General features: G+C 32.7%; 3 protein-coding genes across 8 annotated transcripts; all 3 read left to right on the forward strand.

The window, feature by feature from the left end:
- The first annotated feature begins 141 nt into the window (after window positions 1–141).
- Window positions 142–23,570, forward strand: LOC111674820 (hsc70-interacting protein 1-like). Of its 6 annotated transcripts, none has more exons than XM_023435478.2 (3): window positions 142–675; window positions 983–1,119; window positions 19,729–22,283. In XM_023435478.2, exons 1-3 carry the CDS (start codon window positions 506–508, stop codon window positions 21,951–21,953), a joined length of 2,532 nt encoding a protein of 843 aa, XP_023291246.2. In that variant the 5' UTR covers window positions 142–505; the 3' UTR covers window positions 21,954–22,283. The 6 variants fall into 6 exon arrangements, with proteins under 6 accessions (XP_023291246.2, XP_046801807.1, XP_046801808.1 ...); XM_046945851.1 differs by lacking the exon at window positions 19,729–22,283 and adding an exon at window positions 12,198–14,339; XM_046945852.1 differs by lacking the exon at window positions 19,729–22,283 and adding an exon at window positions 14,763–16,907 and having other exon boundaries at window positions 143–675.
- On the forward strand, window positions 5,050–7,450 carry LOC111674822. The gene has a single exon (XM_023435481.2). It carries the CDS (start codon window positions 5,100–5,102, stop codon window positions 7,236–7,238), a length of 2,139 nt encoding a protein of 712 aa, XP_023291249.2. The 5' UTR covers window positions 5,050–5,099; the 3' UTR covers window positions 7,239–7,450.
- Window positions 9,745–12,266, forward strand: LOC124418706. Its single transcript, XM_046945854.1, has one exon. It carries the CDS (start codon window positions 9,848–9,850, stop codon window positions 11,864–11,866), a length of 2,019 nt encoding a protein of 672 aa, XP_046801810.1. The 5' UTR covers window positions 9,745–9,847; the 3' UTR covers window positions 11,867–12,266.
- Window positions 23,571–24,303: the final 733 nt, after the last annotated feature.

Here is a 24,303-nt window from a genome sequence, read left to right on the forward strand (position 1 = left end):
AATAATTTAAATTAATTAAATGTGCAATGCTGCAAAATCATAACTATATCTATTGGAAAGAATAAAAGGTGTTTTTTGTGTAAAGTAAATGGTAGTGCAAAAATTTTTTGAAACTAGTTTGGAACGTATGCCGGAGCAAAACATTTTGTTATTTTAATAATTTTTGCAATTTTTTTAAAGTAAACAAAACTTAGCCGGCTTACAGTCGATTTTAAGCCGCCACCAAAGTATTTAGAATCAATCGCCGTAGACGTTAATGCAAGTCGGCACAGGTCTGTGAGATCAATCAATACGAAAGAAAAAATCATTAGAACAAAAACCAGAAGACTCTGGAATTTTTTTCAATTAATTTATTGTAAATTGGAATTTTGTAAATTTTACTCAAATTAATATTAAAAAGTGTTAATAAAAATAGTTTTTCTTTGAAAGAAAAATATAAAACACGAGAAATTCTAAAAGCAATTTTCTACTGAAATCGTAAAAACAAATACAGAAAAAAATCAACATGGCTGCCCCATTTAATCTAGAGGATTTGGCCAAATTAAAATCTTTTGTGGAATTTGTTGCAGCAAATCCTGCTATTTTGAATCTACCACAATTAGATTTCTTAAAAAAACTTATCGAACAATTGGGTGGTAAAGTGCCCGAAGGCACATTCCAAATGCCGGCCGGAGCGTAAGTTTCTGTTTCTAATAGACATAAAATGCACTGTCTATGCACACATCTACACTCACATTGATACATATCAATGGTAAAATATAGATACCACCTAACTAATATAAATTTTCGCACATGCGAAAATAATGCCAATCATAGTCCACTTTATACATAAATCGATTGACATTATTAATTAAAAACTTGTTTGTTATATGGTGTCCATATTTCACCAGCGATTAACCATACAGTGGTTAATGGGTGTGTGCTTGTGTAATGAAATTGATTTGAAAATTAAATTTTTCTTTTGTTTGTTTCTGTTATTTAGTAAATGTCCCTTTGGTGGTGATGTAAAATCTGAAAATAAACCTACACCTGCTTCTGCTGAAGCCGAGGTAGATGAAGAAGAAATTCCCGAAATGGAAGCTGAATCTGAAGAGTCCGAAGTTGAATTAGATATGGAAGGTATGTTGAAATTTTTACTTAAGTCTAACATTAGGGAAAACTTTGTTTTTGATATTGGATTTAGTTAAAATTATAAAATCCTATTTATTTAGTGCATTGATAAAAAGGGGAATGATAATTTAAAAATTGTACGAAAAATTTGTTTTTCTTAAAATAAAATTTTATATAATATTTTTTAATGCTTTTACGTTTGCTATAAAAGCTGCTTTATTGCTTTTAAGCCATTGATTTATTGTGGCTTCATAATGCATAATACTTACATATGTATAACTTGTAGGTTGTAGTAAATTTTAAGTGAAAATATATAAATAATTGTTTCCCATTAATATCTTATGCATTAATATTGCTCAAGTTTTAAAATGGCTTTAATGCATATTCAACAGATTTTATAATTAAATTTATGATTAAGATAATTATTGGCCATCTGAATCGAAGTCTATTCTATTTTTTATCATAGAAAAGCTGAACTTAAACTCGAGTTTTTAAACACATTCCATTAAAAATCATATACATATTGAAAATACTTTTAAAACTTCGTAATTCAAATCTTTATATTTTTCAATAGCTTATTTTATTTCGTAGCATATTCTATTTATGGAAACCTTTTTAAAATATAGAGTGAAATTTGGATTCAATAAACAAAATTTTATAGAGTAATAAATTTGAAAACTGTATACATATAAACTTTTGATAAAAATTCTTTAATTTATAAAAGTCATACAGAATAATTTTTTACCTACCATGTTGATATGATTTCTCTACATTTTCCAAATGGTAATGCAGTTCTTTTTCTCAAATACCGAATATAAATCAAAATACATAAAAATTTGTTTATGAATATGAAACTGTTATGAAATATTTTCTGGACCATAAGACTTGTTTAAATAAATATTTAATGAAAACTATAAAACGATTATTATTTGCGGTGATTGTTTTCGTTAAAATAGATAAGCTTAAATAGCTTTTATTTGTGGATATTCTAATGTTCGTATTAGAATTCTGATTTATTAAAAAAATATTAATAAAAGGTCGGATTTTACAAAATTCACTAAGGGAATTTTTACGTAAGTTTCGAAATTTTTATGAAGATTTCAAACTTAGAATTTGTTTCCCTTAATGTGAACTATAACACAGATCCTAAAAAACTAAAATAAAAAAATACAAATAAAATCGAAAATTTCTTTAAAATTAAAAAAAAATCATTTTATGTTTTATAATTATTAAACATAACATGATCTAAACAAACATTACTCAAAGTATGGTGAAGTGATTTATAAGAATTAAGGGAATGAAAGGAATTCAATTAATGAGAATAAACAAAAATTTTAATAATTATAAAAAAATATAAACTCATTAGTTTTTTTTTTATTAAAATAAATTATGAAATTATGAAAGAAGAAAACTAAATAAAAAGATCAAAACTATTTGCAATTATAAATATCTCCGAAATTTTGATAATGTGCTTTTTGCCATATGCTTGCAGCCAACAACATGACTGTATTAGAACCGAATATTATATATCTGGATGAGAAGCCGCCAAAAATTGTTAAAACAAAGAAACAAAAAACAAGTAGAAAATCTCCTAAAAAAAAGCATTCAAGCAAAGTGAAAACCAAACTAAAACATTCCACAAATACCAGAAAACGATCAGGAAAAAGTAATCAAGACAATGTTATTAAAAAAGAATTTTGTGGATATGAAGAACAAGAAGATAAAATGGAAAATAATGATCCGAATGATCCCTTATATACAGCAAAATTGGAAATAAAATGTGAACTGAGCGAAGGAAATCAAAATGATAACATCGAATTAAATTGTGATGCCGAGGAACAGGATGATTTTGATAATGATGATGATCAAGACCAGAATTATAAATATGAACATGAAACGCTTGAAAATAAATGGCAAAGAAGTGATGACGATGATGATGAGGAGGAGGAAGATGAGGATGATGATGATGATGATTACGATGATAATGACGAGAATGATGATGAACCTTTGATTGTGCTTGCTCGCCGTAAAGGCAGACCTCGTAAGAAACAACCAGAGCCAGATGATGAAAAAAACAAAGCTCCACGCGATGTAGTGTGTCGAGAGATATGTAAACAACGGTGTACAGAAAAGTTCACCGATCAAGAGCGAAAAGATATTTGTGATTATTATTGGAATCTAAACAAAGATGATAGATTGGTCTTTATACGAAAACATATAAGAGCCAGACGTTTAACACGCATGATACGGGTAAACGCGAATAGAATTCGTGGCAACAATTGTTGTTATTATCTCAAGACATATAAAATTGGCTGCGAAGATACTGCTCCGGAAAGCAGTGCAGGTTTTATACGTGTTTGTCGTAAATTCTTTGAGGCCACTCTATGCACCACGAATCATTTTATTAAAAAGGCTAATGATGGAACTGTAATGGAAATTGAGAAAGATTTACATCTACTCAATCAAATGTGGGCAGCTAGAAAAAAAGAAAAGGAAGAAAACAAAGAACCTCAACAAATTTTAGATCCAGAAACAGGCAATTTAATTACACTGGATTCAAAAACTAATAAAGCACAAAAACCAAAAGAAAAAACTTCTGAGAATAAAACTGAAACTAAACGCCAGCGGCGCAAACCCGGAGATCCAGAGCCTGAACATTTTCCAAAGCCTATCAAATGCGCTTTGCGCTGTATACACAAATGTCACACAAAGTTTACAGAGCAAGAACGAAAACAAATTTGCGACTTTTTCTGGTCTATGGATTATAAAAGACGCAAAGATTTCATTTTGGCCAATATGGAAATCAAAGATATTGAAACTCAAACAACTCCTGATTTCCGTAAAACAGATCGCCCGCCTCGTTCGTATCAAACGCGTTTTTATATGCGTTCCGGTGGCATGCGTGGTGAAAACTTGAGGGTGTGCAAAGACTTTTATGCCAAAACCTTGTGTATTAATCGTTATTTCATTAAGAATGCCATAGAGTTTGCGGATAAAACAACTGGCTATTATACGGGTAGCGATAGACGCGGTGCTCATATGTTTTGCAACAAAGTATCTGAAGCACGCAGAAAACCTGTATTGGAACACATCGACTCTTATCCATTTTGGATACCAAACAAAAAATCCAAAACTAAATATCTGCATTATTCACTGACCATTAAGAAAATGCATGAAGACTACAAAGAAAAGTGTATTGCCGAAAATAAAGAGTTTGTCAATTTGCATTACTATTACAAAACGTTCCATATCCATACTCCTCATCTATTGTTCCTTGCTAATCCACATCCCAAAAAGGGTGGTGGTTTTCTTAAAGCAAATCCCAATATATCTCATTATACAGGTGAAGAACCTGGAGGAAGTTGGGTTGATAGCAAAGGCAATAAACTTGATTTACGATCAATTAATCCAGCGAAAACCTTAGATTCTATTCAACACAATACTTCTGAAGATATTTCGCAAAATACTACATTTGCATCGGGAAGTACTGATGCTCATAATGTAGTTAATGTTTCAAATCCCGCTCCGTTCGTACCCCTTAAATCAACAGCAAATCAAACTTCTTCACTTGCAGTAGTTCGGCCAGATTTAAATCCTACTTTATATTCAAATTTTACTCAAGATCCTATAAATATGTTTAGAATGTTTTAGGTTAATTTCGTGTTTAATAAATTTTAAGATGCTTTTTTGTAAAATAAAAAAAAAAATAGTTATTTCTTTAGTCTGAGAAAGGTATAAATAATAATTTTGAATTTTAATTTATGTACTCATTTGTATTTTTGAGGTCTAGGTCATTTAAAGCTCTTGGATATATGTATAAAGTTTAAACTTAAATCATTTGATTTAGTTAACATAAAAAATAAAAAAGTGGGGAAAAGTAAAAAAAAATATTAAAATTTTTTAAAGTTTATAAATAAAACAAAAAAAACATGTATGTAATTGCAAAAATAAAAATTTCTCCGAAATTTTGATAATGTGCTTTTTGCCATATGCTTGCAGCCAACAACATAACTGTAATAGAACCAAACACTTTATATCTGGACGAGAAACCACCAAAAATTGTTAGAACAAGGATAAAAACAAAAAGTAAAAGATCCACTAAAATGGCTAAAGGCAAAAAGAATTTGAAACAAAAACCTGCTTTGACTTCACGAAAACGATCAACAAAAATAAATCAAGATAAAGTTGTTAAAGAAGAATTGTTTCCCATCGAAGAGCCCGAAGATAAAATTGATCCAAATGATCCATTGTTTACTTCAAATCTAGAAATTAAAAGTGAACAGGATGATGAAAATCGAAATATAAGCATTGCATACGACTGTGAAACTGAATTGCGTGAAGTTGATGACGAAGATGATAAAGAGGATGAGCAGGATTATAACTATGAACATGATTTAAATGAAAGTAAATCGGAGTTAAGTGATGAAGAGTATGATGACCATGATATTAATGAAGATGAGGATGAAGATATAGAAGACGAACCTTTAATTATGCTTACACGTAGTAAGCGTAAGCCTGGCAAGAAAATGCGAGAGATGGATGATGATAAAATTAAAACTCCACGGAAAGTAGAGTGTCGAGAAATATGTAAGCAACATTGTACAGAGAAATTTAGCGAGAGACAACGAAAGGATATTTGTGATTATTATTGGAGTCTAAATAAAGATGATAGATTGAGCTTTATAAGAAAACATATAAGAGCGAGACGTTTGACGCGCATGAAACGTGTAAATGCTAATCGAATTCGTGGCAACAATTGTTGTTATTATCTCAAAACTTACAAACCTGGCTGTAAAGAAACTCCTCCGGAAAACAGTGCTGATCTTATACGAGTTTGTCGAAAATTCTTTGAGGCCACTCTTTGCACTACAAGTCATTTTATTAAAAAAGCCAATGATGGTACCGTGTTGGAAATCGAAAAAGATTTACTTTTACTGCGACAAATCAAATTGTCTAAGGAAAAGGCCAAGCAAGAGAGTCAAGAACCTAAACAAATTTTAGATCCTGAGACAGGAAATTTAATAACACTTGATCCAAAGTCCAGTAAAATACCAAAACCAAAAGCACAAACTCCTCAAGAAAAAAAGGAAAATAAGAAACGCATACGTCGAAAACCAGGCGATCCATTGCCCGAACGATTTCCGAAGCCCATCAAATGTGCTATACGCTGTATATACAAATGTCACACAAAATTCACAGAGCAAGAACGCAAGCAAATTTGCGACTTCTTCTGGTCTATGGACTATAAAAGACGAAAAGATTTCATTTTGGCCAACATTGAAATAAAAGATATTGAAACTCAAACGACACCAGATTTCCGTAAATCAAATCGACCGCCTCGTACATATCAAACACGTTTCTTTTTGCGTACTGGCGGTATGCGTGGAGAAAACTTAAGAGTTTGTAAAGATTTTTATGAGAAAACTCTATGCATCAATCGTTGTTTCATTGAGAATGCCATACAATTTGCCGATAAAACAACAGGATGTTATACAGGCTCCGATAGGCGTGGATCGCACATGGCTCCCAATAAAATATCCGAGGAACGTAAACAGGTCGTATTGGATCACATTAATTCTTATCCTCTCTGGATGCCAAATAAAAAAACTAAAACCAAATATTTACATCATTCCTTAAACATCAGAAAAATGTATGAAGCATATAAAGAGAAATGTTTAGCAGAGAAAACAGATTATGTCTCAAACCAATATTATTACAATACATTTCATGCCAATTTCAATTTATTATTCCTAGCTAATCCACAACCAAGAAAGGGTTGGGGTCTGCAAAAGGCAAATCCAAATATATCTCATTATACAGGCCACGAACCTGGAGGTTTTTGGATAAATAGCAAAGGGAAAAAACTAAATGTAAATGAAGTTAACCTTGGTCAAAGCTTAAGTATTAGCCAACAAAATTCCCCTGAAGAAGTGTCGGAAGCAACATCTTCTGCATCTGGAAATGCTGTATCATCACACACAATAAATGTTGTCAATCCTACTTCTCTAATGTCACTTAATTCAACAGAAAATCAAGCACCATTGCTTACAATGGTTAGATCGGATTTAAATCCAGCTCTTTATGCAAATTATCCACAAGATTCCATAAACATGTTTAGAATGCTTTAATTTTAAATAAATTTAAAACAAAGGTTTTTAAATAATTATCTAAATAAAACAAATGAGTTAAAATTTTTTCATTCCTAAGAATCTAGGAAATTTTCAACTATTACCTATAGTAGTAAGAGGAATTATTGTATATTAGTTCAAAAATATATTTTGTTCAACTAGAGAGTCTCAATGAAATTTTACAAATTACCAAAAATAAACGAAAGTTCGTTACTTTTTAAAATATCAGTTAATAAGAACACAAATTATTTAATTACAAAATTACTCCGAAATTTTGATAATGTGCTTTTTGCCATATGCTTGCAGCAAACCACTTGACTATATTAGAACCGAATATTTTATATCTGGAGGATAAACCGCCAAAAATAGTTAAATCTTCCAATAAGACCAGAAATACAAAAACCAGCAAACTAAAAACTTTAAGAAAACGACCAACAAAACTAAAACAGGATTATATTATTAAAAATGAATTGTGTATTTATGAAAAACAACAAGAACAAATGACAACTAATGATCCAAATGATCCCTTATACTCGGCAGCAAAAGCGGAATTAAAATCCGAGTTGGAAGATGAGAGAGAAACTCAGGACATCGAAAACGACTGTGGAACCGATACAGTCGAATATAATGATAATGATGATGATCAAGATTATAATTATGAACATGACATCATTGATAATAAATTAGAAAGCAGTGATGAAGATAATTATGACGGCAATGATAACGAAGATGATGATGAACCTTTGATTTTTCTTGCACGACGTAAGGGCAGACCTCGTAAGAAAATGCGAGATGAAGAAAATATTAAGGCACCTCGCAGCGTTGTATGCAAAGCAGTATGTAGGTTAAATTGCAACGAAAAGTTTACCGAACAGGAGCGTATTAATATTTGTGATTATTATTGGAATTTAAATGAAGAGGGTAGAGTGGCCTTTATAAGAAAACATATAAAAGCCAGGCGTTTGACAAGTAACCAACGTATTACACCCAATAGAAGTCGGGCCAACAACTGTTGTTGTTATCTCAAGCCTTATCAAATTTGCAGTCTTGAATCTACTCCAAAAGACTGCACTGATTTTATACGAGTATGTCGAAGATTCTTTGAAGCCACTCTTTGTACGACTAGTAAATTTATAAGAAAAGTCAATAATGGAATTGTATTAGAAATTGAAAAAGAATTACAGCACCTGGCACAAATTAAATTAGATAAGGAAAAAGAAAAGGAGAAATGCCAACAACCTCTTCAAATTTTAGATCCAGAAACTGGTAACTTAACCACTTTCAAACCTAAAGCAAACCCTGAATCACATAATTCATCTCTAGATACAAAAGAAAAAAAGACACGCAAACGTCGAAAACCAGAAGTAATCAAGCCCGAACATATTCCAAAGCCTATCAAATGCGCCGAGCGCTGTATATTTAAATGTCATACAAACTTCATTGAGAAAGAACGAAAAGAAATTTGTGACATTTTCTGGTCTATGGACTACAAAAGGCGCAAGGACTTCGTATTGGCCTCTATAGAAGTTAAAGACATAGTGGCTCAAACGACACCAGACTTTCGTAAGTCAAATCGACCTCCCCGGACCTATCAAATCCATTACTTTATGCGTTCAGGGGGCAAGCGTGGTGAAAACTTCAGAGTTTGCAAAGATTTTTATATCAGAACTCTCTGCATATCGAGTCATTTTATCGAAAATGCCATAAAGTTTGCTGATAAAACGACGGGTTATTACATAGGCACTGATAGACGCGGTGTTCAAATTCCTCATAACAAAAAATCGGATGCATGTAAACAGACTGTAGTGAATCAAATTGCATCGTATCCTCTCTGGATACCGAATAAAAAAACAAAAACAAAATATCTACATCATTCCTTGACTATAAAGAAAATGTATGACGCCTACAAAGACCACCGTGTGGCAGAGAACAAAGATTATGTCTCCACTTGCTTCTATTACAAAACATTTCATGACAATTTCAATTTATTATTCTTAGCAAATCCACATCCTAAAAAGGGAAACGCTTTACAAAAAGGCAACCCGAATATATCGCATTATACAGGTGAAGAACCTGGAGGATGTTGGATTGATAGCAAAGGCAATAAGCTTGATATACGAAGAATTGATCCCGCGAAAAGTTTAAATTCAAACCAATCGTTTTTACCTTTGAATATTTCTGACAGTACGTCTTTGTCTAATCCATTTAACTACGATGGTGGACAAAATCTTGTTAACCCTAATTCTTTGATGTCTTTTAATTCAGTAAGATCTGATTTTAATAGAAATTTAACACAAGATTCCATAAATATGTTAACACAGTTTTAAATTTAATTTATTTACAATAAATTTTAAGATGTTTTTAGTTCTTTTAAATAAAATTAATAAACTATGATTAACTGTTATAAAAACCAACTGTAAATTGAATTCTTTGGATTGAAACTGATTTTCACAAAAATTTTTAAAATTTAAAATTACTGAAATAATTTGAAGTAATAATGAAGAACTGTGTTATTCAAAGTTTTTTGTTCTAGTAGAAGGCAAAAGCTTAAAATGTTCAAACAAATTATATGTATATCTTCGATATTTTGATATTGGTATTTTTGCCATATGTTTGCAGCCAACAACTTGTCTTTATTAGAACCAAACATTCTGTATCTGGAGGATAAGCCGCCAAAAATTTGTAAAACTAAAAGAAAAGTTACAAATAAAAAATCCCTGAAAAAGGCTACAAGCAAAACTAAACAAAAACTTCCAATAACTTCAAAAAAAAGATCAACTAAAATTAAACAAGATTATATTATAAAAAAAGAATTGTGTGTACTTGATGAACAGGATGAAATAATGGAGAATAATGATCCTAATGATCCTTTATATACTGCAAAATTGGAAGTGAAATCTGAAGAAAATGACAGCATACAATACGAATGTGAAACCGATGAACAGGAAAATTGTGATAATGATAAAGACTATAATTATGAACAGGACATGTTTGAAAGTAAATTGGAAAAGTATAAAGATGAATGTGACGATAGCACTGAAAGTGAAAATGAAGATGAACCGTTGATTGTACTTTCACGACGTAGGGGTAAATATCGTAAGAAAATAGGCAATGAAGATAACAAAATTCCTCGTAGGGTTGTATGTGGAGGATTATGTAAACAACATTGTACAGAGAAATTTACCGAGGAACAGCGAAAGAATATTTGTGATTACTTTTGGAGTTTAAACGAAGACAATAGATTGACTTTCATACGAAAACATGTTAAAGCCAGATGTTTGACACGCACAAAGCGTGTAAAAGACAAAGAAATTCGTGCTAACAACTTGCGCTATTACCTCAAGGCTTATAAAATTGGCAACGAAGAAGTTAATACATCGGATGATCTAATTACAGTTTGTCCAAAATTCTTTAAAGCCACCTTGTGTACTACCAGCAATTTCATTAAAATGGTTAATGAAGCCACTGTATTGGAAATCGAAAAAGAATTGCTATTGCTCAGTCAGAAAAAGGCTATGGAAAAAGAGAAACCCCGGGAACCACAACAAATTTTAGATCCAGAAACGGGAAATTTAACGGTAGCCACTAATCTCAGAACACAGAATGTATCTCATGAAAAGAAAAAACACATAAGACGCAAACCGGGAGATCCAAAACCTGAGCACTTTCCGAAGTCAATAAATTGCGTTGTACGTTGTATACATAAATGTCATACAAAATTCACCGAAGAAGAACGAAAGCAAATTTGTGACCTTTTCTGGTCTATGGACTATAAAAGGCGCAAAGACTTTGTTCTGGCCGCTATAGAAGTAAAGGATGTGGAAAACCCAACAACACCTGATTTTCGTACATCTTATCGACCACCACGGACCCAACAAAGGCGTTACTTTTTGCGCTCTGGTGGCATGCGTGGAGAAAATTTGAGAGTTTGTAAACATTTCTATATTAGAACTCTTTGTATCAACAGTAATTTCATCGATAACGCTGTAAAATTTGCCGATAAAACAACCGGCTGTTACACAGGTGCTGATCGACGCGGTGGTCATACTCCCAATGAAAAAACCGAGGCCCGTAAACAACGCGTATTGACACATATCAATTCGTATGCCTATTGGATACCAAACAAGAAAACTAAAACCAAATACCTTCATCATTCCCTCAGCATAAAGAAAATGTATGACGACTACAAGGAAAAATGTTTGGCAGAAAAAATACAATACGTCTCCACATTCTACTATTACACTGCATTTCATGACCATTTTAATTTATTATTCCTGGCGAATCCACGTCCCAGAAAAGGATGTGCTTTACAAAAAGGAAATCCGACTATATCCCATTACACAGGTGAAGAACCTGGAGGATGTTGGATTGATAGTAAAGGTAATAAGTTGGACTTGCGATCAATTGATCCTGCACGAAGCTTAAACCGCCAATGCAATTCCACTGAAGATCTATCGGAAAATACTTTTTCAGTACTTCCTCATCAGCCGTTAAATCTACAAAGTTCGACTTCGTTAATGCAGCCTAATCCAACTGCGCAATCACTTACAGTGGTTAGATCAGAATTGAATACTAATCTTTATGGAAATCTAATTCAAGATTCAATTAATGTGTTTAAAATGCTTTAGTTTTAAGTGCTTTAAAATAAATTTTAAATACATTTAGTAAATAATAAAAAAATTAATTATAAATAAATCTAGGGAAACACAAAGGGTTATGATTGTAGAAATGAAATTATTGTTGTCAAACATTAGGTCATACGGATAGTTGAGTTTTGAATTCACTAATTGATTGTGAAGTGTGACAATTCTCAAACATTAATCTAAAGCTATTTTTTTAAATTTAATTAAATGAATAAATGTGTAATAATAATATCAGTCTAACATGCAAAGAAAATTTGCAAATTGCCAATTCATATCTCCGAATTTTGATAATGTGCTTTTTGCCATATGCTTGCAGCCAACAACTTGACTGTATTAGAACCGAACATTCTGTATCTGGACGAGAAGCCGCCAAAAATTGTTAAAACTAAAAAAAAGCCAACTAATAAAAAACCCACTAGAAAAACTATCAGCAAAATCAAACAAAAGTATCCTACAAAAAAGAGAAAAACTAAACTAAAACAAGATTACATTATCAAAAAAGAATTGTGTATATTTGAGGATCAGGACAAAAAAATGGAAAACGATCCAAATGATCCCTTGTACACAGCAAAATTGGAAATAAAATGTGAACTGGATGATGAGAATCAAAATGATAGCAACGAATGTGATTTTGGGGCTGATGAACAGGAAGATTCAGATAACGATGGCGATCAAGATTATGATTATGAACATGACATGCATGTTAGTAAACCCGAAAAAAGTGACAGTTATGAAGAGTACAATGAAAATGAATATGATGATGACGAACCTTTGATAGTGCTTTCACGGCGTAGAGGTAGATCACGTAAAATATTACAAGAATTTGATGATGAAAAAATCAAAATCCCTCGAAGCGTTGTATGCCGAGAAATATGTAAGCAGCATTGTACTGAAAAATTTACTGAGGAACAACGCAAGGATATTTGTGATTACTATTGGCATCTAAGTAAAGAAGATAGAGTGGTCTTTATACGAAAACATATTAGAGCTAGACGTTTGACACGCACGAAACGAGTGAAAGTAAACAAAATTCGTACTAATAACTGTTATTATTACCTCAAGACATATAAAATTGGCAGCGATGAAACTACACCGGAAGATTGTAAAGAGCTTATACGAGTTTGTCGTAAATTCTTTGAAGCTACCCTTTGCACCACAAATCATTTTATAAAAAAGGCCAATGATGGTACCGTATTGGAAATTGAAAAGGAATTAATGCTACTCAGTCAAAGAAAGAATAAGGATAAAGAAAAAGATAAATGTCAAGAACCTCAACAAATTTTAGATCCAGAAACGGGCAACCTTATTACTGTGGAACCCAACTCCAACAAATCGACAAACCCTAAAGAACAGAATATTCCTAAAGATAAACAGGAAAAAAAGAAACGTATTCGACGTAAACCGGGAGATCCATTACCAGAGCATTTTCCGAAACCTATCAATTGTATTGTACGCTGCATACACAAATGTCATACGAAATTCACCGAGGAAAAACGAAAGCAAATTTGTGACCTCTTCTGGTCTATGGACTATAAGAGACGCAAAGATTTTGTTTTGGCCAATATAGAAATTAAGGACGTTGAAACCCAAACGGCACCAGATTTTCGCACATCTAATCGACCGCCACGAACCCAGCAAAGGCGTTTCTTTCTGCGTACTGGTGGCATGCGTGGAGAAAACATAAGAGTTTGTAGACATTTTTTTACCAAAACACTCTGTATCACTGGTTCTTTCATCGATAATGCTGTCGAGTTTGCTGACAAAACAACGGGCTGTTACACAGGCAGCGATAGACGCGGTGGTTATACTCCCAATAAAAAAACCGAAGCACGTAAACAATTTTTATTAGATCATATCGATTCTTATCCCTATTGGATACCAAACAAAAAAACTAAAACCAAATACCTCCACTATTCCCTTAGCATAAAGAAAATGTATGACGATTACAAGGAAAAATGTTTGGCAGCAAAAATTAAATTTCTTTCTTCCTTTAACTATTACACAGCATTCCATGATAATTTCAATTTATTATTCTTAGCGAATCCACATCCCAAGAAGGGATGTGCCCTACAAAAGGGAAATCCTAATATATCACATTATACAGGTGAAGAACCTGGTGGTTGTTGGATTGATAGCAAAGGCAATAAGCTGGATTTACGATCAATTAATCCTGCGCAGAGCTTAAAAAGCCAACAAAGTTCGGCCGACAATATTTCGCCAAATTCATCATTGGTAGCTAATCCTTTTTCCTCTGTATCTGATGCACCTCAACATACATTAAATGTGGTCAATACTACATCATTAATGCCAATTAATACAACAGCAAATCAATCACAATCACTTGCAGTAGTTAGATCTGATTTAAATCCTGTTCTTTATGGAAATCTACTTCACGATCCAATTAACATGTTTAAAATGCTATAATTCTAATTGTTTTTAAATAAATTTTAATAAACTATTTGAATGTTTTGTTTAAATGTACTTCCAAAGAATAACTTCAAAACGAAACTTGGTATCAAAAGATTTTTAAGTGGGACATGAATAACTTTTAAAGAAACTGAATGTTTTGAAATCATTTTTCTTATAATAATGGAATCAATTACAAAAAATTGAATTTTTTTTAATTGTTTTAATAAGCTATTTTTAATCTGTAATTAGACTAAAATGTATTTAATTATATTCTTATTTAGGAGGGTATTTAGTTACATAATAACTTAAACGTTACGTTATAATATCTCTATAAAATGTTTTAAATTCAAATATTTTGAATAAAATAAATCAATGTGTGAATAATATCAGTCTAAGATGCAAAGACAAAAATGTAAATATCCAATTTATATCTTCGAATTTTGATAATGTGCTTTTTGCCATATGCTTGCAGCTGACAGCAGCCAACGGATTTTTGAACCCAATGTTCTTATTCTCGAAGATAAGCCAAGAATGATCGTTAAAGATCAAAAGTTAAAAAGAGACTTAAAAGCAACCAAAAAAGGAGTTGAGAAAAAGATTATTTCAAAAACAAGAAAAAGTGTAGCCAGTCAAAAAAAGACAGACGATTCTCAACAAAATGTTGAAGTTAAAATGGAATTAAATAATGTCGATGAACAAATGAAAATTGATAAAATTGATCCTAATGATCCCCTCTTAACACCACAAATAGAGTTGAAATATGAAAAAGCAGAGGATTTACTTGAATATAATGTAGACGATGATGAAGATGAATCTGAGGAATATTCAGATTCTAAAGCCGATAAAGATTATTGTGTTGATGAATGTGAGGAAGATGATGATGATGATGAAGAAGAGGAATATGATTTTAAAGGAAAATGGAGAGAACATATTAGTGACTCTGAAAATGAAGTTACCGACGAAGAAGAAGAAAAGTCCGATGGTCACGCTTCAACAAAAAAGAAATTAAAGAAAAATACACCTTATTTATACAATTGTATTGAGACTTGCAAGCATAAATGTATAACAAAGTATGATAAACGTCAAAGGATAGACATTTTTGATTATTACACCCAATTGAACAAAGACGATAAAGTGGAGTTCATACGCAAGCATATACGTAAACCGGTAATACAACTAATACGAAAAAGGAAACGCCGTAATAATTGTTGTTATTTTTTGAAATACTATAAAATTGGACAAGATTCAAACAATAAATGTGACTCTGATGATTTGACAAAAGTGTGTCGTAAATTTTTCGTAGGTACTTTAGGTATTACCCATCGTGATATCAACGAAGCCATCGAGGGCTATGAACTACAACCAGAAAGAATTGTTCTTCCCGTAAAAAATAGCACAAATGAAGATAAAACTAAATTAACTAATAAATCGCCAAATAAAACACAAAAACCTCAACAATTCCTCGATCCTGAAACTGGTAATTTAACAGATTCAAAACCTAAAAAAAGCAGCAAGCGACGTAAAAAAGGTGAACCACAACCACAAGTGAAACGTTTTCCAAAACCCATAAACTGTGCAATACGTTGTAAATTTAAATGTCATCAGAATTTCAGTGAAGAAGAACGAAAACTTATTTGTGATCGATTCTGGTCTTTGGAATATAAACGACGCAAGGATTACGTGTTGGCACACATAGAAACAGCAGATGTGAAATCAGCTACTACGCCAGAATTTCGTAAAACTGATCGTCCTACTCGAGCCTATCAGTCCAAATTTTACCTAGGTTCTGGAATAAAAAATGAAAACAAAAGAGTTTGTAAACATTTCATGTTGAATACACTATCTATTGATCGTTGGTTTATAGAAAATGCCATAGAATTTGCCGATAAAACAACCGGCTCTTATATGGGTACCGATAGACGAGGTACCCATCCGCCCTATAATAAAGTATCCGACGAACGTATACAGGCCGTAAAGGACAACATCAGTTCGTTTCCCTGTTGGTTGCCAAATAAGAATAGTAAAATAAAATATCTACATCACAGCTTGTCCATAAAGAAAATGTATGCGGCCTACAAACAGAAATGTTTGGCTGAACAGAAAAAACATGTCTGCCACCAACTCTATTATAAAGTGTTTAACGAAGATTTTCGTTTATTATTCCTATCGAATCCACATCCCACAAAAGGTTCTGGCTGGTTTTCCGTGTCAAATTCTCACATTTCAAAATATACAGGCGAAGAAGCAGGTGGCTATTGGATCGATAGCAAAGGAAACAAACTCGATATACAATCAAGTAATACAGCTCAAAGCTGCCAATATAATTCATTTGAGAATGTTTCGGAAGCTACATCTTTGCCGCAAAATCCGTATACACCTGACACCTTTGCTCATCATGCATTAAACGTAGCTAATTCGGCGTCATTTATGCCACTGACACTAGTGGAAAATCCATCAGTATCTTCGTCAGCTATTGATGTAGCTAAATCGTACTTAAATCCAGCTCTTTATGAAAAATTTGCTCAAAATTCCGATAATATTTAATTTACTACTAGGCTTAAGTTGTAATTTAAATAAAATAGAATATTATTTAAGTATAAATGAAAATAATCAGTGTATTTTATTAAATCTAACAGAGATTTCGGGAAATGTAATAGAATAAAATATGGCTTGATTTTAAAGGAAGCAGGCTTCCAATATTTTTATATGATTTAGAGTTCTGTTATTAATGTTTTTGAGAATTTTCTAACATAATTGATAAATTTAATTAATTATGTAATTATTTTATAAATCACAACTTACAATGTCTCACGTATCCATGGTTTTAAAATTGTAATAAAAATTTACTAATTTGGGGATACAACCGATTTTCAGTTAAAAAAATCAACTATTTTACACAATTCCTTTAAAGAAATTATACATGCAAAAAAGCAATAAGCCAATTAATATCTCCGAAATTTGATAATGTGCTTTTTGCCATATGCTTGCAGCCAAACACAGTCAACCGCTTTTAGAACCTAATGTTCTCTTTATTGAAGAAAAACCACCCAAGATCGTTAAACAACGAAGGTCAACAAGAAGAAAAGTGCCAACCAAAAAAATCACAAACAAAAATTCCATTTCAAAAGTAAGAAATAGTCTGAAAAGTACGCACATACAACACAACATTGATGTTAAAACGGAATCTATTTTGATAAAAGATGTTGAGAAGGAGAAAGACGAAAATGTTGCTCCAAATGATCCCCTCTTTACACCACCAGTAAAGGTCAAGTGTGAAGTGAGTGAAGACAAAAACGACCCCGATGTAAAAGATGAAGATACTGAGGACATTTATTTTGATTCCGATAACAATAAAGATGTTTGTGTAGAAAAAAATGAAACCACCGTGGAGGAAGATGATGAAGAAGAATATAATTTTATGAATGAACGAGAATTGTATACTTCAGATGATTCGGAATATAAAAGTGCTTATAAAGAGCATGAAGATGATGATGAGCCTCTAATATTGTTAACCCAAAAGTCTGCCAGTAAAAATTATATAAAAAAGAAAAGAACTCCACGTTTATATAATTGTCTGGAAACCTGCAAACATAAATGTACAACTAAATACACTAAGCAACAAAGAATTGAAATGTTTCAATACTATTGGCAGCTGGCCAAAGAAGACAAAGTCAATTTCATACGCAAGCATATACGAAAACCAGTTATAGCACGAATACGTAATCAAAAGACTGGTAATAATTGTTGTTATTTCCTAAAGTCATATAAAATGGGCGAAATTCGCACAAGTAAAGAGACAAAAGTGACAGGAGATCTTAGTGCAGACTATGGCAATAGTGAAGATAAAAACGACGAATTAACGAAAGTGTGCCGTAAATTTTTCGACGGTACTCTTGGTATTCCAAATTCAGTTATTAAAGAAGCTCTTGAGGGCTATGAACTGCAACTAGAAAAACATATACCACCTCAGAGATTTAAACTCAAGGAAGATGAAAATAAATTGAGTAAAAATGAAGGGGGCAAATCAAAAATGCCTCAACTATATCTCGATCCAGAAACAGGAAATTTAACGAATAGCAAGCCTAAGAAAAAATATAAACGCAAGCCTGGTGATCCGATTCCTGAACGTTTTCCACGACCCAATAATTGTGCTATACGTTGTATATTCAAGTGCCATAAGAATTTCACTGAAGAAGAACGAAAACAAATTTGTGATAGTTTTTGGTCGTTAGATTTTAAGAGACGTAAAGATTTCGTACTGGCACGTATAGAAACAACAGATGTGAAATCACATATAAATCCTGAACTTCGTAAAACAGATCGCACTATTCGAACATTTCAAACAAAATTTTATTTACGATCTGGTATAAATAGTGAAAATAAAAGAGTTTGTAAAGATTTCCTGATGAAAACTCTTTGCATTAATCGTTTCTTTATAGAAAATGCTATTAAATTTGCTGATAAAACAACAGGATCCTACATGGGTACCGATAGACGAGGTACTCATACTCCGCACAATAAATTACCTGAGGAACGTAGACAGGTCGTAAAAGATTACATTAATTCGTATCCCTGTTGGTTGCCAAATAAGAATAGTAAAACCAAATATCTTCATTATGATTTGTCGATAAAGAAGATGTATACAGCTTATAAAAAGAAATGTTTGGCAGAACAAATAAATTATGTCTCCACCAGAATCTTCTATAAAGTATTTCACGAAGATTTTCGTTTATTGTTCCTAACGAGTCCCCATCCCAAAAAGGGTTTTGGTGGGTTTTTACTGTCAAATCCACATATATCACATTACACGGGTGAGGAAGCTGGTGGCTATTGGGTTGATAGCAAAGGCAATAAACTTAATATTAGATTTTACAATCCCACTCAAAATTTCACTACGTGTCAGTTTAACAACAGTGCCAATGTTACGGAAGATACATCTGTTGTAAATCCATCAACATCATCAATTAACGTGGTTAATCATATTTAAATCCTGCTCTCTATGAAAAATTTGCTCATAATTCTGAAAATATGTAATTTGTGTAATATTTAATGTATTTTAACAAAAACACTTAAAGAAAACACGATTTTTATTTGCATAAAATCGTTCTTAAAGATTTTAAGTAACATTTGAAAGATCTAATAGAAACTTAATGCAAGGTATATACATATAAACTTTTTTGAAATACTTTTGTTTAAAGTATTTTAAAAATTCTAGTTTCTGACGACTTCAACTAAATTGGCTGATTTAGTTATTGGTCAACAACAGTTAGATAATTGTTACCTTTGTTTCTCAAAATTTTAACAACAATATTGTACTGTTTTTTTTTTTTTTTTTAAATATGTACACTTTAAACACTCACACAAAAAATAATAAAAAAGCAATTATCCAATTAATATCTCCGAATTTTGATAATGTGCTTTTTGCCATATGTTTGCAGCCAACAACAGTCAACCACTCTTAAAACCTAATGTTCTTTATCTCGAGGATAATCCACCCAAGATTGTTAAAAAACTAAAACCAGCAAGAAGAAAGAAATCAACAAAAAAAGGCGTTGAGAAAAAGGCAATTTCAAAAAGCCGAAAAAGTGGAATCACTTTAAAAAAGACACATGTGCAACAAGGTATTAGAGTGAAAAAGGAATTCAATATGAATGAGAGCGATGATCAAGAAAAAATTGAGAACACCGATCCAAATGATCCGCTCTTTACACCTCAGATAGAGGTTAAATGTGAATTAAATGAAGATAAATTTGAACCCGATGTAGAAGATGAAGAGGAAGCCGAAGTTTACTTCGATTCTGATGTCGATAAAGATTTTTGTGTGGAAAAATATGATGCCACTGACGAAGAAGAAGTTGAAGATTATGAAGAAGAATTTGACTGTATGTATAAACAGAATTTAGATGATACAAAACTCTCAGAAGACGATGATGAAGATGAAGACCAAGACGACGATGATGAGCCTCTTATACTATTAACACGAATGTCAAGTAGTAAAACACGCAAGAAAAAGAAAAAAACTCCACGTTTACACAACTGTCTAGAGACCTGCAAACACAAATGTACCACAAAATATACTAAGCGACAAAGAATTGACATTTTCGACTACTACTGGCAACTAAGCAAAGAAGATAAAGTAAATTTCATACGTGGACACATACGGAAACCAGTATTGACGCGAATACGTAATAAAAAACGAGGAAATAATTGTTGTTACTTTCTAAAATATTACAGAATTGGTGAAAAAGTCATTTTGAAAGAGCCACAAGAAGCAGAAAACGACAAAGATAATGACAATGCCAAAAATGATGATTTAACAAAAGTTTGTCGAAAATTTTTCGAAGGCACTTTGGGCATTTCGAATCGAGAAATCAAAGAAGCCATCGAGGGATATGAGCTACAACCAGAAAGAATTGTACGCCCTCTGCGGGACATTATAAAGGAAGAAGAAAGTAAATTGGCTGAAAAGAGTGTGGAAAAACCACAAAAGCCACAACAATTTCTCGATCCAGAAACGGGAAATTTAACGGATACCAAACCTAAGAAAAAAACTAAACGACGAAAACCTGGAGAACCAGAGCCAGAACGTTTTCCCCGTCCCATTAATTGTGCCATACGCTGTACATTTAAATGCCATCAGAACTTCAGCGAAGAAGAACGAAAACAAATTTGTGACAGTTTTTGGTCTTTGGACTTTAAGAGACGCAAAGATTTCATACTGGCGCGCATAGAAACAAAGGACGTAGAAACACCTACAACACCGGAATTTCGCAAAACAAACCGTCCTACTCGTGCCTATCAAACAAGATTCTATTTACGCTCGGGTTTAAGTAGCGAAAATAAAAGAGTCTGTAAACATTTCATGATGAATACGCTGTCTATCAATCGCAAGTTTATTGAAAATGCCATTAAATATGCGGATAAAACTACGGGCAATTATACAGGTGTTGACGGTCGTGGCAAACACTTGATACATAAAATCTCTCCCGAACGTAAACAGGCCATTTTAGATCACATCAACTCTTATCCAGTTTGGGTGCCCAATAAAAAAGCCAAACTACGCTGTCTTCATCACTCCCTGTCTATTAAACGCATGTACAAAGAATATCGGGACAAATGTACAGAGGATGAAACAAAACCGGTTTCGGCATTTTACTACTATAAAGTATTTCACGATGAATTTCGTTTATTGTTTTTAAGTAATAAAGAATCAAAAAAAGGCCGTGGCTTCTTGAATATAAATCCCAATATATCTCATTATACCGGAGAAGAGCCGGGTGGTTGTTGGTTAGATTCCAAAGGAAATCAATTAGATTTAAGACTCATTAATCCTGGAGAAAGTTTAACGTATTCCGGGGCTCGTCAACATCAGCAACCATCTGCTGCTGTGTCGTGTTCTTCGATGGATTCAACATCTCACCTTAATCAATCTCCAGCATCTTCAGCTGCCACGAGCGGTAACCTTCATTTTAATCAATCTTTAAACTTTGCTACTGCCGCTGCAGCACAACATTTGGCAAATTTTGTTGATACTTCAACGGCTGTTGCCGCAGCAACATCACTTAATCCCAGAGCGATATTTCAAACTACTGTCCAGAATCTGTATGACAGCAGTAATCTGCCGCATAGTAGTAACACATCGTCAATATTTCGAATGATTTAAGAATTTTTTTCCATAGCAACAGTATTTTATTTTGTAAAAAATCAATTAAGAAAAATAAACTAATACTTTTTAGAAATATAAAAAATTGTGTTTTTTTAATTAAAATAACAATAATTTTTAATAAGTTCTGTAATAAATTGACCCTTGTTGATCCATAGTGCAAAACATAATTAACAAGGATATGTATTATATTTTAATCATTCCCCGCTATCCAATTGCAGTAAATATATCATCCCCTCGTATTTTAATCAATTTCATGACTCTACTGTTCTTAACTACGTTTCTTCCATGCTTTACATAGGTGTCATCGAGCCTGATAACGATGTCGAACAACCAATGGGCGATTCCTCGAAAACTCCAACAGAAGAAGAAGTTGATAAATCCGGTGAGTTGCGTTCCCAGGCAGCGGCTGCCTATAGTGAACAGAAATATCAGGAAGCTATCGATTTGTATACACAAGCAATTGAAATTAATCCCGGCAATGCCTTATTCCATGCTAAACGTGGTCAGGCCTTTTTAAAACTCAAAAAACCCAATGCCTGCATACGCGACTGTAATAAAGCTTTAGAAATAAATTGCGATTCAGCTGCTGCCTACAAATTCCGTGGACGTGCCAATCGCTTGTTGGGTAATTGGGAAGAAGCCGCCAAGGACTTGCGTCAAGCCTGTAAGCTTGATTATGATGAAGAAGCTGACGAATGGTTGCGCGAAGTAACACCAAATGCTAAGAAAATAGAACAACATCGCTTGAAACAGCAACGTAAAAAAGCCGAGCGTGAGCGCCGAGCCGAAGAGTTGAGACGTGAAAAGGCTCGTCAACAACAGGCCAAACAACAAAAGACCTCCTCGGGACCTGGAGCTGCTGGAGGATTCCCAGGTGGTGCTGGTGGTTTTCCCGGAGGTTTTCCCGGTGGATTCCCCGGTGGCATGAATATGGGCGACTTGTTGTCGGGTATGAATGATCCTGAGGTTATGGCTGCTTTGCAGGATATTGCTAAAAATCCTGCTAATATTGACAAATACAAGTCCAATCCAAAAATTTCTAAACTTATTGATGTTGTTAAAAATAGTTTCCCCGGTGGTGTACCCGGTTTCCCCGGTGCTTTCCCAGGTGGTGCAGCCGATGGTGCTACTCCTCCACCAACTTCAGCCAAGGCTGATGAACCCAAAGAAGCCCCCAAGAAACCTGACTTTGTCGACGATGGCTTGGATTAAATCTTAAGAACTTCATGCGTATCGTCTTTCGAGTCCTTGAAATTATTTTTGTTTTTGGTGTTTTGAGTTCTTAAACGTTTACTCCTTCCTATTCATAAGTCTGCACGCGAAACCAAGTCTCGTAAAATTGCTTAGAATCTTTCGTTTTTTTTTCTACTTTTGTTTATTATTTATATTTTACTTTGAAGTTCTTAATATTAACACGAAAACGAAATAAAAAAATACAACTTTATCTAATAAAATAGTACGTCAAGTTAACTCCACTGTAGCTTTTAGAAACAAAAAAAAAACGCATTTTAACAAGACTTAATCATATTTATTAGATAAAAACAACAATAATTATGAATCCTATCAAATGGGAATTGATTAAAACTAAATATAAACAAAACCTTTAAAAATTAATTTCCGAAAAATTTTCAGTTAAAGAGTCAATCTAACAGTCAATTCACTTTTGTTTTCAATAAATTATGATTTCATTGAATATTGTGAATTTCTATAGATTTCAATATATTTTAGCCGACACTGTGTTACACCCTCTATTTATATATGTATGTATGTATGTATTGTATGTGCTAAGGAAGGATATCTTTCTAGAACAAAGTAAATTAAAAACACAAAGTATAACAAAGTTCAATAAACTTTATGTGCGACCATTAATGGCGAGACTTAGGGACGTCAAAATAAAATCAAACTTTTTTCTTATTGTTAAAACTGTTGACTCACTAATACAAAATAGTAAGACTAAGGGTGTATAAAATAATACAAATGCAATAAACATTATAAAATACTAAAGAAAGTAACAGTTTAAAAGGTTGTAGTATGTCATAAGATTTAGTTTGCAAGATATATGTATCTTAGAATAATTTAACTTTTTTTAACCTGTTCGGAGTTGTTGAGTTTAAATAACATTATAAATAGCGAGGTTTTGAATTAGAAAATTAACAAATCTAAAAATTTAATCCAAGGTTTAACTCCTTTAATGTTTTTGATTAAAAATTAAACTCCGCAGTGTTGTCATACAAAACAACATAAAACATCACTGTTTAGGTGCCATCAATTTGGCGCTAAAACTAGCAAACAAAATTAACTAACTGACAACTTTCGAGGATAAAATTTAACTTAATCGGTAAACGTT

This window comes from Lucilia cuprina, chromosome 3 (genome assembly GCF_022045245.1).
Source record: "Lucilia cuprina isolate Lc7/37 chromosome 3, ASM2204524v1, whole genome shotgun sequence".
Lineage (NCBI taxonomy): Eukaryota > Metazoa > Arthropoda > Insecta > Diptera > Calliphoridae > Lucilia > Lucilia cuprina.